The sequence below is a fragment of the Pocillopora damicornis genome, chromosome 9 (assembly GCF_964200805.1).
Source record: "Pocillopora damicornis chromosome 9, jaPocDami1.2, whole genome shotgun sequence".
In the NCBI taxonomy this organism is placed as follows: Eukaryota; Metazoa; Cnidaria; class Anthozoa; order Scleractinia; family Pocilloporidae; genus Pocillopora; species Pocillopora damicornis.
Window position 1 is genome coordinate 12,394,929 of NC_142678.1, and position 15,372 is coordinate 12,410,300.

General features: G+C 37.9%; 2 protein-coding genes across 3 annotated transcripts; one reads left to right on the top strand and one right to left on the bottom strand.

Moving 5' to 3' along the window:
- Positions 1–961: 961 nt before the first annotated feature.
- LOC149040152 (uncharacterized) lies at positions 962–5,392 on the bottom strand. Its single transcript, XM_089181523.1, has one exon. The coding sequence runs from the start codon at positions 5,390–5,392 to the stop codon at positions 962–964; it is 4,431 nt and encodes a 1,476-aa protein (XP_089037649.1).
- Positions 5,393–7,046: 1,654 nt separating this feature from the next.
- On the top strand, positions 7,047–13,516 carry LOC149040153 (uncharacterized). Of its 2 annotated transcripts, XM_089182946.1 has the most exons (11): positions 7,047–7,132; positions 7,274–7,331; positions 7,451–7,546; positions 8,399–8,458; positions 8,584–8,768; positions 9,090–9,730; positions 9,951–10,088; positions 10,540–10,636; positions 11,504–11,577; positions 11,888–11,982; positions 12,211–13,516. In XM_089182946.1, the coding sequence occupies exons 4-10, from the start codon at positions 8,414–8,416 to the stop codon at positions 11,974–11,976; spliced, it is 1,269 nt and encodes a 422-aa protein (XP_089039072.1). In that variant the 5' UTR covers positions 7,047–7,132; positions 7,274–7,331; positions 7,451–7,546; positions 8,399–8,413; the 3' UTR covers positions 11,977–11,982; positions 12,211–13,516. The 2 variants fall into 2 exon arrangements, with proteins under 2 accessions (XP_089039072.1, XP_089039071.1); XM_089182945.1 differs by lacking the exon at positions 7,047–7,132 and having other exon boundaries at positions 7,144–7,331.
- The last annotated feature ends 1,856 nt before the right edge of the window (positions 13,517–15,372 follow it).

Consider the following 15,372-nt stretch of genomic DNA (forward strand, 5'->3'; position numbering starts at 1 on the left):
CCTTATTTAGCTACTTCGATTTCAACTGTTATGGAGAAACTCAAATTATTTCAACCAGCCTCAATCAATGCAGTGCACTGAGCGCGCGCGACATGAATTCGAAGCAATCATTCTCATGGTAACATGACATCACAATGAACGAAACAGAAATCCTTGGAGTTCGTCTGAGAGATTTTGTGGGAAGCAGCAATGGCTTGTGTTCTCATACCGTTCCGTCGGCAAAAAGCAAGAGCAGATAATTTTTTTGATCACAGCATCTGCTTCACTATTGAAAATTGTTACGGTATTTTCCAAACCGCCAGAAAGATACAACTCGTACAACTCAACTACTTTATTGACCAACGTAATAACTACGAAGCGATATCGACAACCAATACAATAACTATCTTTTTCACTTATCTACGGAGCGATATAAATGCTAATACAATCAGTATCCCTATAACTTAGAGCCCTTTACAAATAATATCACTTAAATCTCAGTGCACTACCGCACAACTCACAGTTCTCTTGAAAATCTTTAACAAACTGTCGACGTCCGTAATTCTTTCTCTCACGTAGCCTTCCACACGGCTTTCAATTCCAGTAAACAACTCTGTCCAGCTCTCGCTCCTCTGGGCTCTTCGCAACAGCAGTTATAGCTCACTAAAAGGCCTATTTCTTTAAGCTAGCGTGACTCCTTATATATCTTTCGGAAAAGTTCTAGAATGTTCTAGAGATCTGTAATATTGTTATTTTTAGAAACATTACACTATGATTACATCATAACAAAAATATGCTGAGTCACGGTTCTAGAAGGTTCTCCTTAAAGTTCTCGCTTAGTCATCATGACTAAATGTTCTAGAAACTTCTTCGTTCTATTTTTAATAATTATGTAACGCAACGCACTCTAAAAAACATGGGCGCTCTCCATAACACCCTCCCCCTTCGAGAAAAGAAAGTTTGCAAAACTTTCTTGCAAAGCTCAAGGTCTCGAGAGGCAGTCTGCAATAATATTATCCTTTCCTTTTATATGTCGGATGTCCAAGACATACTCCTGCAGCATTAAACTCCACCTCAACAATCGCTGATTCTTGCTCTTTAATTTGTGAAGAAATACGAGGGGGTTGTGATCGCTATACACAACAACGGGCAAACTTGAGGAACTAACATAAACTTCAAAATGTTGAAGAGCTAACAGCAGTGCTAAACATTCCTTTTCGATGGTAGAATAGTTCCTTTGACTTTTGTTAAACTTCTTTGAAAAATAACAAACCGGGTGTTCTACACTTTCATCATCCTCTTGTAACAACACAGCACCAGCGGCAACATCGCTTGCATCAACAGCCAGCTTGAACGGTGAAGAGAAATCAGGCGCTGTTAAAACAGGGGCACTCTGTAACATGGCTTTCAGCTCCTCAACAGCCTTTTCACACTGGTCGCTCCAATTAAATTTCTCCTTCTTGCTGAGCAGTTTTGTCAATGGCTCTGTGACAGTTGCAAAGTTAGAGCAAAACTTTCGATAATAACCAGCCATACCAAGGAAACGCATCAGTTGCTTTTTGTTTTCTGGTCGCGGAAACTTGATTATGGCTTCGACCTTGGCGTTAACTGGCTGTACTTGTCCTCGTCCGACGACATGTCCCAAATACGTCACTTGTGCTTGGCCAAACTCGGTTTTGGAGAGATTGATTGTTAATTTGGCCTCGCTCAACTTCCTGAAGAACTCACGGATAGTTTCTCGGTGTTTCTCCCAGGTTTCACTATAGATGATTACATCATCAATATAGGCTTCACAATCCTCAAGGTTGGCGATGACTTTGTTAATGAGACGTTGGAAGGTAGCAGGAGAATTCTTCATACCAAAGGGCATGACCTTGTATTGGTAGAGTCCTTCTGGAGTCACAAATGCTGATATCTCCTTAGCGCGATCCGTTAACGGTACTTGCCAGAATCCTTTGAGAAGGTCAAATTTTGTTACATACTTTGCCTTTCCCAGCTTATCGATACAATCATCCATTCTTGGGATTGGAAAGGTATCTGTCCTAGTCACACTATTAACTTTCCTGTAATCGGTACACATCCGATAGCTCCCATCCGGTTTAGGCACGAGTATACATGGAGAACTCCAACTACTGCTGCTTGGTTCGATAAAATCGTTCTCCAACAAATATTTTACCTCTTCTTTGAGGTACTGTTGTTTTCTCGGATTCAGCCTGTATGGGTGTTGTTTAACAGGAGTAGCATCACCGACATCCACGTCATGGTAAATCTGATTTGTCCTAGATGGTACATCAGGGAACAGGTCACTATACTTTTCAAGTAGCTTCTGTAGGTCTTGACGTTGACCCTCTTCAAGGTGTGACAGCTTGGAGTCCAAATTCTTTAGCACATCGGAGTTGGTGAGTTTTGATGTGTCAGTAGGACTGAGATGGCTACTACTAAACTCACTACTTAAGTCTTCGGGCTCAGAAATAACTACATTAACGTTTACGGGCTCTTTAACTACATTATTATCTCTCTCTAGGTAAGGCTTTAACATGTTAATATGACATAATTGCGTCTGCTTACGCCTATCTGGAGTAACTACTACGTAATTAAGGTTATTTAACTTCTTCTCAATAACATAAGGACCAAAAAATCTAGAATACAATGTGTTACCGGGCACTGGCAACAATGCAAGAACCTTTTGACCTGGCTTAAAACTACGTTCTACAGCGTCTACATCATACTTCTTCTTCATTAACTTCTGAGAAGAACTAAGATTGTCTCTAGCTAATTCACAAGCTCTAAATAACTTAGTACGAAAGTCTGAAACATATTGTAAAAGATTAATAGACTCACTACCGCTTGACAATAATTTCTCCTTAAGCAGTTTAAGAGGCCCTCTCACAGTGTGCCCAAAAACGAGCTCAAACGGACTAAATCCTAGGGACTCCTGGACGGACTCGCGTGCCGCAAACAGCAATAGGTGGATTCCCTCGTCCCAATCTTTCTCTGTTTGGAAACAGTAGACTCTCATCATGTTCTTTAAAGTCTGGTGCCATCTTTCAAGAGCTCCTTGACTTTGAGGATGGTACGCGGATGATCTATACTGTGCGATTCCAAGTTCGTGCATTACTTGTTGAAAAATACCAGACATGAAATTAGAACCTTGGTCAGACTGGATAGCGCTAGGAAGTCCGACCAGCGTAAAAAACTTCGTTAAAGCTTTGACGATAGTCTTGGCCTTGATGTTTCTCAGGGGTACGGCTTCAGGAAATCTGGTGGACGCACACATGATGGTTAACAAGAACTGATTTCCAAACTTCGTTCTTGGTAGCGGTCCGACGCAATCAACAATTACACGGCTGAATGGTTCTTGAACGGCTGGCAGAAGCTGCAGTGGCGCTTTTGGAATGGTCTGGTTTGGTTTCCCAACCATCTGACAGGCGTGACATGACCTACAGTATTCAGCTACATCTTTTCTCAGGTTGGGCCAATAGAAATTATTCAAGATCTTTCTGTGAGTTTTGTTCACACCTAAATGGCCAGCCAGGGGAGTCTCGTGTGCCATACTTAGAATGTCTTGCCTGTAAGTTTTCGGGACAACAATCTGGTACTTAACAGCCCATTCGTCCTCAGCTGGAACATCGAGCGGTCTCCACTTTCTCATTAGCACTCCATTCTTTGTAAAATAACAGGTGGGGTTCTGTGATACTTCGTTTTCACTGACGCTTCTTGAAAACAACGGCAAAATTTCTGGGTCTTCACGTTGTCCAGCGATGAGCTGAGAGGTCGACATCTTCTCAGACTGATCTGTTAAATTCTTCTCAAGTAGGATTTCTGTTGGCTCAGAAGGGGAGGGACTTGGCTGCTCATCCTCAAAAACTCGACTGATAAGGGTGTCCGCTAAGGCAATTTCTTCATCGCTGGTTTTCCTCTTCTTGCTCATGGCTCGCGTTACTACACATGCAGGATAAAGACCAGGAATTATCTTCTCGACGGGGTCTGGAGACTTTTCTAAACTAGGCTTCTCTGTAACGACAGCATTAATAACCACTTTGTCTCCTGCAAGGTCATTTCCAAGGATAAGATGTACTCCATCAAACGGCAATGTTGATTGTACTCCAACTTTCACAGGACCAGACACAAGATCTGACGACAGAAAAACTGTATGGAGCGGCACTGGGGTATACTCGGAACTGATTCCTCTGATTAGAACACTTGCACCAGTGGACGATTTCTCAGAAAACAACAACGTGTCGCTTAATAGCAAAGACTGTGAGGCTCCAGTGTCTCTTAAAATCTTGATCGGTACTGAATCTGTCATATCACGGGATAATGATACTGAGCCATCGTGAATAAAGGGCTGGAACATATCCATGACAGATTTAGACGAACCACTGACGTCATTTGTAGGGATTGTCTGGGTCTTCTCTCGAGAAAATCGCGGAGGTGTACATTCACTTTCAAAAACCGAAGGCGACGGCTTGGCAACAAATCCGTTGGGCTTCGACTCCACACCATATTTTTGCGCAGATCTCCATTTTTCTGGGCAACTGGAAATCAGATGACCTTCTTTTCTGCAGTAATAACAGGTTGGTGGCTTGATGGGCTTATTTGGAACAAACCTGTTTTGTCCTGGCGAGGTGGAGCTGGAACGATTTGTAAAATGGTTACCAGGGTTCCGTTTGGGAGGTGCTCCGTCATTCTGTTTACTCCGCTGGCTTCCAACCCATCGTGATGCGGAGGGAGGCTGAAATCTACTGTCAGGCTGACGGGGCTTTTCCACGAAGTTCACTTTGTGACTCAGCGAAAATTCATCTGCTAACCGTGCAGCGTCTTCCAATGTTTCTGCTCTTTGCTCGTTAATGAACGTTCGGACATCACTGTGAATGCACCTCTTAAATTCTTCAACTAATACCAACTGTCTTAACTTATCGTGACTCTTATCTACCTTCTGTGAATAACACCAACGATCAAATAACTGTTCCTTACTCCTAGCAAATTCTACGTAGGTTTGACTACTAACTTTCTCATAGTTTCTAAACTTTTGACGATAAGCCTCAGGAACTAACTCGTAACCCTTTAAAATAAGATCCTTAACTTCGTCGTAACTTACAGCTTGTTCTACACTTAACTGTGTATATATTTCCCTAGCTTTACCAACCAATACACTTTGTAATAACATAACCCAGCACTCTTTAGGCCACTCAAGACTACTAGCTACTTTCTCGAAGTGTAAAAAGTACTTATCAGCATCTTTTTCTTGGAATGGAGGCACTAACCTGATGTTCTTTGTAACATCAAACTTTTCGCTATGCTTTTCACTATCCGAGCTTAATCCTAATTTCATTTGTAGCTCTAACTTTTTCATTTCCATTTCATGCTGAAAAGCCAGTTTCTCTTTCTCTAGCCTCTCTTGTCTTTCCATTTCTTCTCTCTTCAGTCTTTCTTGTCTCTCCATTTCTTCTCTCTTCATCTCCATTTCTTCTCTCTTCAGTCGTTCTTGCATTTCCCTTTCCTCTTTCTCTCGCTTTTCTTGCATCTCCAACTTTTTTATTTCTAACATTGTTTTTGACGATGTTTCTAACATTGTCCCTTCAAAAACCTCAGTATCCACTAAGTGGTTTACTATAATCTGTCGTATCTCATCCTTTCTCATTGCTTGCTTAGACTCTAACTCTAAGTGTTTTGCTAATAAAATAAGTTCGTCTTTCCTTAACGCATTAAATACTCCTTTGTCGGGACTCGACATGAAGTCTTCTGGATTAAACTTTGACATCTTGATATACTCTATGACTACTTAAGTCGACAATAACTTATCTTTAGAATACTCTACTATAACCTTCACTACAAAACTCGCTCCTAGACAATAACTTATATGCCAAATACTTCTGTAAAATTCGCTCCCGAACAATTACCTCTGCTCTAAATACACTTCCACAAAATTCGCTCCTGGACAGTTATCTCTGCTCTAAATACACTTCCACAAAATTCGCTCCCGGACAGGCCCCCAATTTCTGTTACGGTATTTTCCAAACCGCCAGAAAGATACAACTCGTACAACTCAACTACTTTATTGACCAACGTAATAACTACGAAGCGATATCGACAACCAATACAATAACTATCTTTTTCACTTATCTACGGAGCGATATAAATGCTAATACAATCAGTATCCCTATAACTTAGAGCCCTTTACAAATAATATCACTTAAATCTCAGTGCACTACCGCACAACTCACAGTTCTCTTGAAAATCTTTAACAAACTGTCGACGTCCGTAATTCTTTCTCTCACGTAGCCTTCCACACGGCTTTCAATTCCAGTAAACAACTCTGTCCAGCTCTCGCTCCTCTGGGCTCTTCGCAACAGCAGTTATAGCTCACTAAAAGGCCTATTTCTTTAAGCTAGCGTGACTCTTTATATATCTTTCGGAAAAGTTCTAGAATGTTCTAGAGATCTGTAATATTGTTATTTTTAGAAACATTACACTATGATTACATCATAACAAAAATATGCTGAGTCACGGTTCTAGAAGGTTCTCCTTAAAGTTCTCGCTTAGTCATCATGACTAAATGTTCTAGAAACTTCTTCGTTCTATTTTTAATAATTATGTAACGCAACGCACTCTAAAAAACATGGGCGCTCTCCATAACAAAATTGAATTACGCAAGAAAAGGTGGTGAGGGACACGATAAAGTATTTTCTTTCTCTCTTTTCTATCAAAAGTTTAGTCTTCGAAGCTGCTTGTCTCACTAGAGTCAACCTTTTTTTTCACTCTTCTGACTAGAAAATGATCAAAAGATAAACTGTGACGAAGCATACCATTTCGAAAACAAAAATTCCAATTAGAATTTGGTGGAGTTCGATTTCACTGTTGAATACTTGGTGAGATTAGAGCAACAGAAACGAAGGGTCATTCCCCAAACTGAATATTGTTTGCCCTTTGAAGTTGCAAGACTCGGTGAAAAACAAGTACTAAGCTAATTCGTATTTTTCACGGCAGTGCTGCGAGAGAAGGTTTTTGATAACAGTCAATAGTTGACAGCGAGGGGGAGGGAGGGGTAAGTTTTACTAGTTACCAGTCTTGGTAGAAAGACGTCATGGCGGTGCCTTGAACATACGACGTACTCCTTTGCCTTCTGTCGTATTCCAAAATGACAAAAGGTGTATGTGCATTTCGGCCCTTGAATTGTAAAACCGTCATGTAATCGCTTCTACAAAAAAGGAATCCGCACTTAACAGAAGTATGGTTGATTATGGCAATTCTTTTACGTTATGCTGATATTCGTGTTTTGTTCACCAATTAGGTATCCCCACAAGCTTGCAGTTTTTTGGAAAGAACGAAAAGCGAAATACAGCACAAAGGTAGTCAGTGTAGACTTTGGATCGCTGTTCTTTCTCCCTTAGCTCATTAAACTTTATTTATTTTTTTAATCGTCAGTTTGAGTTAAAGAAATATTTCTTCCGATTACTTTTGCTCTCAGCCTGTAGCATGGTTTGGAGCTGTTGAAAACGGTTATCGTGGTGTTCATTTTTGGCCTGAGCCTGATCCAGTAGACAGCAAAATTACTCTACTCAAGGTAAGTTTTAAACAAAGGCAACATGAGGTACAAATTTGGGGACAGATTTCCAAAAGATTTTCTTTTTTCGTAATTGTTTTATTTATCCAAGATCTCTATGCATAATAAAGTATGGGGCAGTGCGGAAATCTTGGCCAACTCTGTTGAAACCATAGTTTTTGTAAACACGTTACACCCACTCCCTGAAGGCTTCCTTGCTTTTTTCTTAGGCTTGCTCCTTCCTATTCAGTGAAATGGATATTAAATCTATTAATTTTCATTGTAAACGTTTAAAGCACAACAGCTGAAACGAAAAAAAAACATTGTGAAATGCTATTGAATCTACAAAACGTTTGAAGAGAGATGCCAAATACCATTCTATGAACTTTGTTTCACAATAAGACTCCCTGGAGGTTAAAAAACACTGCACAGGCAAATTTAATAAGGAACTTAACCAGTCAGGACAGTGATGCCAAGGAAGACAATTAATTACAAAAATAATTTTTTGTTTAAGTTGCAATTTTCTAATTGGCTGCATGAATATATGTTATTACTGTCTCTAACAGTGCCACATCTCAACCTCAGTATAATGTGTGTGAGTGGCATTGAGTTCCATCTTGAGACTGAAGTAATTTTCTGTTAGTGTTCCTGTATAAAGACCATGCTAAATTTGATTCCTTGTTGTTTGGCCAAGGACAGCCTCAACATAAATAAAGTTCTAAATGCTAGTGCTTAGCTATTGTTCTGCTCATTTGATCTTTTGCTTTGCCACACCTTCATTTCCATTGCTCTCATGGTTTGCTTAAGGTCCCTAATATTGTTGTTATCAAGTTTTTTCTTTACTTTAAAGCAATATTTAACTCTAATTTATAGAACCCAGAGGATGAAATGGCAGAATATCAAGAAAAGCAGTGGAATATTTTCATCTGTAATGTAAGCTTTTCCCTTTTCAATTTAACACGAGTGTGTAGTTGCTCTTTGCCTTTGATATTACACTCACTCCACACAGTTTGGAGTAAATCTGAACGCTGTTCATCTTATATCTTTGAAATCATTAGGCGTCCCCTAGTGGTCGTCACCAGCTTCTGGCCACTGGCTGTATTGATATTAGCAATTACATCACAGAGAAGCCTGGAAAATTGGATGTTACAGTCACCCTTAACCCAGCAATCAAGAAAGTTGTGTCTGGTGAAATTAAATTTGAATTATCATGGGTTATGCATGAAGATGACAGAGTCATTCAGTGAGTATTCCTCAGTAATTTCTGTAGCTAGTTCCTGTAATGATGATCTAGCTTATGTGTGGCATTTAAAAGTCAACTACTCTATCATAATGTTATATTTTAGATCAATGAACTTGATCAATAAATTTCAACATGAGATATTATAATTTTTTCTGCATGAACAAAAGGGTTGAGCTGATAAACTCCACAATCTGAATTTTATTTTGTCAATGGTTTTTATTCATTCAATAATTCTTTGTTTTTGCTAAAAGTAATTGTACTGTAAAATTCCATGAACCCTTTAGCTGTTGAATATGCTTGATATTTGTGTTACCTTTACAGTCCCACAGATGAAGAAATGTGGGAAGAGATAATGCAGGAAGTCAGAGAGGAACAAGCAAGAAGAAAAGCTGAGGAAAAGACAGCAAAGTATAAATCTTTGAAAAAAAGAAGGAGCAGGAAATGTGGCTGCTCAAGTCATGCAGACATTGCTGCTGAGGAAGACAAAAAGAAAGCTGAAAACAATGAAGTTGGCTGCCCAATTGGGACAAACATTGCTGCTGAGGAAGATGTAAGAAATAATGAACAGCAAAGTGGCATCTTCCCAAATGACAAACCTCAGGTGGATTCCTCATCCGGCAGCAATACCAAAGTGAGGTCAGGAAAAGTCAGGAGGCAGTCTTCACGTCATCATGCTCCTCTTAGCCCTATTCCACCCCAACCACACCCATCTGCTAACCAGGGACTGCCATCAGAGAGTGAAGAGGAAAAAGGGGTGCAGAGTAAAAGGAACCTTCATAAAACTGTCAGGTTTCAAATTGATGGACAGCCTGAGGTATTACATCCTGTTGGAGATGATGAAGAAGCACTGGACTCCTTTTCTGTGTTGTCCTCAGAAAGTGTCTACAGGGAAACAGTTTTCATTGAGAAAGATGAAGTAGCAACAAAAGAGAAGTGCATTGCCAAGAGAGATGAAAATTCATGTAAGTTCTCTTTTGTTTTTCAGCCTCCCATACCAAAGGGACAGGGGATAAATTTGTTCATTTTTTCCTGTTTAATCTGATTTATTTTCAATCAGACAATTATACTGAGACTCCTTAAAACCCTGAGTTATATGCACTGAGTAAAAATCACAACTTTACTTGGTTTTATTCTGAATTATAACTATTTTTATTGACAAGTGATGGTAACTTTTTTGTTCAGCCTCAAGTGTTTGCCAGCTTCACTCAAAGTTGGACAGTTATGTTGAAGAGGAACTGAAGCTTGTTCAAGATGAATTAATGTCTTCAGAAGAAGTCTGTTCAAAAGTAAAATTTGAAATGCAGAAAGCTATGTCATCAGGTTGGTGATCCATTTAGAACTGAGGCAATCATTGTTAATATGATGAAGCCAAATGCCTTGGAATTTCAAATAATACAATTAATATGTTGCATTCCCATGTTGAGTCATTTTAGAGCATGCATTCCTTCATGAAAAAATAAGTTAGAGTTCTTTCCTCCACTTATGCGCTATAATCCTTTTACTCCAGGATTTTATTAGTGATTCCCCTTACTGTCTGCAGTACAATTCTTATGATGTTAGATCAGAGAATTTGGTATTGGATGGACTAATAATCTCCTGCTTATATTGTTTTAGTATTGTAAGGAGAAATTCTGTCTTGGTCACTCACAGACCAAAAATAAAGGTAACCCTTAACTAGAGCTACTGCAAGTTTTGGACTTATTTCAGGTGTAATAAGCCATGCTTAACTTACACAGCTTACACAATGTATTTGTTTACCTTTTGTCTGTAGGCCACAAAGGAGAGTTTGAAAGCTTAAACCAAGGCTGGCTTATATTGGATAGCTTCCATTCCAAAGTGATGAAAAGAAAAGATGACCTTTTTGCCCTGTAAGTAATAAAGACTTATTTTTGAAATGAAATAAATTTTACCATTATGACTTAAAATGTGGTCTTACATTGTAATCCATGATCCAAAAACTCTGCATAAGTGCCTATATATGTTTACCTACTGTCTTTGATATGGGATAATTGATCTATCCTTCATATCTTGTGTGGCATGAAATTGCACCTAATACAAGCACCAATGCGACTAAATTTTTTACTTTGGCAACCAAATCCTGAAAATAAGTCGCCAAACTGGCAACTAGAATACTTCATCATAACCTAGAGATAATTAGAGTAATAACTAGAGTAAATTAAAAAGATTTGCAAAGATAAATCTGCGGCAAACTTCCTTGTTACGTTTGTTGCAAAAGGCAGCACATGCATCTTGATCGATGACTAGATGCCACCTTGGATTTAGGTGAGCTTGAGGTTTGTACATCATCCATCCTAGTGTCCACTTTGTAGCAGGTTAAATTAAAGATCTTTTTCCTAGCTTAATTTTGGAGGGTCTATCTTGAATGCTGACAATGTAAAAAAAGTTTTGTTTGTCTTTAAAAATGGCGACCAACTTCTTTTGAATTGGCTATCACTTTGAAAAATTTAGGAGCCAAGTGGCTATCAGAAAAAAAAAATTAATTTCACGCTCTGTATTGCCCAATTGGTTCCTCTGTATATATTTATTATTTTTGGTAATAAAAAATGTGAGCAATGGAAGGAAAAATGTTTGATTTACTGATGAAGCAGTTCTACTATTTGTCCTAATTTTTTCTTTTGGTTTTTTCACAGACTGTAGTGGTTCTGCTTAACTAAAGGTTGTATTTAGCTTCAAGTAGATTTGCTTTAATTTCTGTTTTCCTCCTGCCAATGTAGTCACAAAGGAGAAAACATTGAAGATTGTCTTAACTTGCTGTGTTCAGATTTGAGATGCCTTTCAGAAGTGGAAGGTAAGTATTCAGTTGTTTCTTCTCCTTTTTCTCAGTTAAGTGTTATTGGGACTGATTTAGTGAGCCTTGATTCTTAACCCTTTACACTTCAACATCATTCTGTGTATATATATACTCCAAACTGTTCTCTTTACATTTCCTAAGGTGCTGACAAGGTGAATGTTTAACAACCTTGAGTTTCTTTAGATAGTGATCAATTCCTTTATCCTTGTCACATTTTTAAGGAGAAATTAGATGCTAATCTCTTTGAGTTCAAAGGCATCAGCTAATATGTAGAGGAAGGAAACAAGATTTGTATTTTTAATCATAGGGTGGAGGAAAACAGATCAGAACAGAGCTCAAGAAAAAAGAGTTACTGGACTCATTGACGCAATTTGCCAGCAGAGCCTTCATACCTAAATAATGGTAAGAAACAGTAATCTTAACTGAGATGAAATGTAAGGCTCTAACACTTCCTATGATAGCAATCAATATTCTATCTTAATCAATTGAAATTCAAGGCATGTAGCTAATTTAATTTTTAGTGTTTTTGTTTAATACAATCTAGCAATAAAACACACTGTCTATAATTCTGTCATATGAAGTGGTGCAGATGTTCTTATGTTGGTTTATTTTCTCTTTTTTGCATTTCAGACTGAATGAAAATCCATCTACTATATTTGAATATTGGCTATTTGTGTTTTGGATTCTTAAAAAAATTGCAGCAAGAATTGCCCAAAAACATGCTGCTGTCCTTTTCAAACAAATTCTTCTTTCATTAGTTCATTTATAAAAGTATCTTAAGTATGATTTTACTCAAAATGTATAAATGATATTGGGTGCTCTACATTCAGAAAGAAAACTTTTTGTGATGAAACATTTCCTCTCTCCATTGTAAATAATTCTTTGTAAATAGTCTAAAATATGTTTTTAAACGCTGGTCATCATTTATCATATTCTTGTTTCAATCTTTTAATAGGATTTTAGTTTTAAAGAATGAATTTCTTCCTGCGGTTTTTATGAAGTCAATGTTATAATAGCAGTACATTCCAAATCTTTTTCTTTAATTACTTTGAAATAATGTACTCTGAGTAAGGTTGATAAGACATATATATCTCCTGTCTTAATTGTTTTTATTTTGTAACTATAGTTCGCAATAGGTTTTGTGAAAAGTTTATCATCTGTACAATCTTTTGATACATACAATTTCAAAAACACTTTTTTCCTGCAATATTCATGAAGCCACTGTTAAAGTAACACGTACATTCCAAATTCTTTGTCTTATTTTTGAAAGATCTACTTGCAATAGAAAGTGTCAACAGTCATCCCAAGTGGTTACATGTGCACATGTGTCATTTTGATTTATCAGTGGATCAATATCAGTGCTGATGTGAGGGAAGACATAGTTATGGAGACTGAGAGACAATCAGTGTGACGTCAATATATATTTAGATCTTAACCTCACAGAAATAATGACGTAATTGGTTCAACTTGACCTTTCAAATCTGTAACATGTTAGTCCTTCTTAATAAGTTAAGCTTGAAATTATTTCTTGGAGCGGTTGAAGTCTTTTTTGTCAATCTAACATAAAGTGTTTTCTTTGTTGCTTAACATTTAATATGTAAGACTCCTGTGCAGAAATTGGTTTTGAGGTCATTATGCCGTGGCTCCAAAGTGAAAAAAAAAGTTAAAAGTTTAATTTGTGCTCCTAAAATTCCTGTTGTTATTGGATGGTTTCCTATATTTGTAATACTCTTGTATTAACATTACTATTGAGATCATTTTGCAGTGGCTTCAAAGTAGGAAAAAAAAAACTTGTAATTATTTGTTGGTTACTTATCATATCATCTTTCAATGTTCTTTTATGAATGTTGGTTTTGAGATAATTATGCAGTGGCTTCATAGTATGAAAAGAAAAACCTGTAAGTTAAGTATGAATAAACTTTGTGTTTATAAAGTATGTGATGATCATTGTTGTGTTCATGAGACCATTTGGAGTAAGTGTCGAAATTAAAATTATCCTCAATTGCGACAGTTCTACCCCTCTACCTTCTGTGATTAGGCCAAAAAACTCGCCCCAAATGCAACACTAAGACTAATCGCTGCTTACTTTTTCCCGCTCTTTGAGCAGTTTGTTTAGCTTCACTAATAGTTCTAATTGGCTCCTTTTACAGTTGCACATGAGATCGAGACTATTTGTACCACATAGCCTGCCAGCCAGCCAGCCCACGAGTCCGCCAGTCCAAAATGGCGCCCAATGCCCGAAATCGCATGGTATCACGATCTTTCCCCTTTGGACTGGTCCATAAAACCCTTGAGAGTGATTCCCGTGAAACGACACGATTAGTATGCGTTCTCCTTCGTCGAACGCAATGATAATTAAAATAATTAATAATAATAATAACAATGTTTTATGTCATGTAATAGGCTAATAGGACAGTGGATGAACGCGCGTCACAGCTGAAACTATCATCAACTATCATGACCTTTTGAACGGGCTTAAGTCTTCTAGATTCTAATTTTCACGGCTTGGTAGTTGATATACCGCCTTTAATTTCTTCAATGTCTGAAAAGAATTCTGCCGCTGCCCCCGGTGGCTTCAGTTTATTCTGCTGTCATATTTTGGAAAATGAGTATTTAACCATTTAAATAATGGTTATACAATGTTATTTGGTTCCTTTGGCGCTCGTCCGGACATCAAAGCTAACATCCCTTCTTTCTGTATAAAAAATGGATGTTTCTCCAAAGTTGCAAACTGAGAAATGCATGTGATTCACTTTTAAATATCAGAACTCCGGCAAGATCTGGAGGTGTTTCCTAATTTATTCATCTCGGTATGTTTACAACGTACTTTTAGCGTCGTATCTTGGACGAAGTCAGATTAAGAGTTTCGTATCGAAGCATGTTGACCGAACGACTGAGTGGACTGAATGCTCGCTGTTCTTTGCCGATAAAGAGGCTAGACTCCAAAGTCCGTAAATAAAAATGTAATTAACTTATCAAATTAAATACATTTGGCTTTAAATAAAGCCATAAAGCCTTGCAAAAGTCTTTCGACAATCTTGAATAAAAGCGAGTGAAGTTTTGGTAAAAGAGAGTTCAAGAAAACTTAGACAAGTGTCCACGTCAACCTCAGTGCGAAGGTCTCTAAACATGTTTGGCTAATTGATCAGATCACGTACGTCACGCATGAACATATGAAAGCTTACCATGGGAGGACGGGTGGGGAAAATTCCAAATACGGAACACCCAAAACTCACACTGCTGTGCCTGGTTTTCGGTTATTTTGGCAATTATAACTTTATAGTTACCTTGTGACAAAGAATAAAAGTAAAATTAAAAAGGTGAAGTGGTATTTTAGGGACGAGTTTTCAAATACAAAAAGAAGGAAAAAAGAAGGAAAAAAGAAGGAATGTATTATATCCATGCCTATTGAACTAGATTCACTTCGCTTTCAATTGAAATGCTAGTTTTTAGAGGAAAATCAAGTGGACAACAAAACTTTCTGTTTATCTTCGTTCCTTTGTGGCCAGTTAGTAAGCTGCAAGCAGTTTATTTATTTATTTTTGAGACTTCTCAGAGTTTTGAGGTGATTTTCTGCTAGTATCTAAAATTCGCTGCACGCATCCGCATCGCGCATCGAGAATTGCGCGTGCACATCACTTTAGGACAACCACGGCTTTTTCTTTACAGAGGAAGCTTCATATACACTAGCATGTCGACTTATCATTTACTTTTAATCAAATCATAGCTTTCGTTCCGGTTAAAAATCGAAAGAACCATTTACAGTGATGCGGTACACTGGGAATGAAACCA

What these genes read in the sequence shown, in the direction of transcription:
- LOC149040152 (XM_089181523.1), bottom strand. Translation starts at nt 5,392, where the DNA reads ATGGAAAGACAAGAGAGGCTAGAGAAAGAGAAACTGGCTTTTCAGCAT.
- LOC149040153 (XM_089182945.1), top strand. Translation starts at nt 7,242, where the DNA reads ATGCTGATATTCGTGTTTTGTTCACCAATTAGGTATCCCCACAAGCTT. An exon ending in GAAGATGACAGAGTCATTCA is followed by an intron (nt 8,769 to 9,089) that starts GTGAGTATTCCT and finishes TTACCTTTACAG; the next exon opens with TCCCACAGATGAAGAAATGT. An exon ending in ATGCCTTTCAGAAGTGGAAG is followed by an intron (nt 11,578 to 11,887) that starts GTAAGTATTCAG and finishes TTTTAATCATAG; the next exon opens with GGTGGAGGAAAACAGATCAG.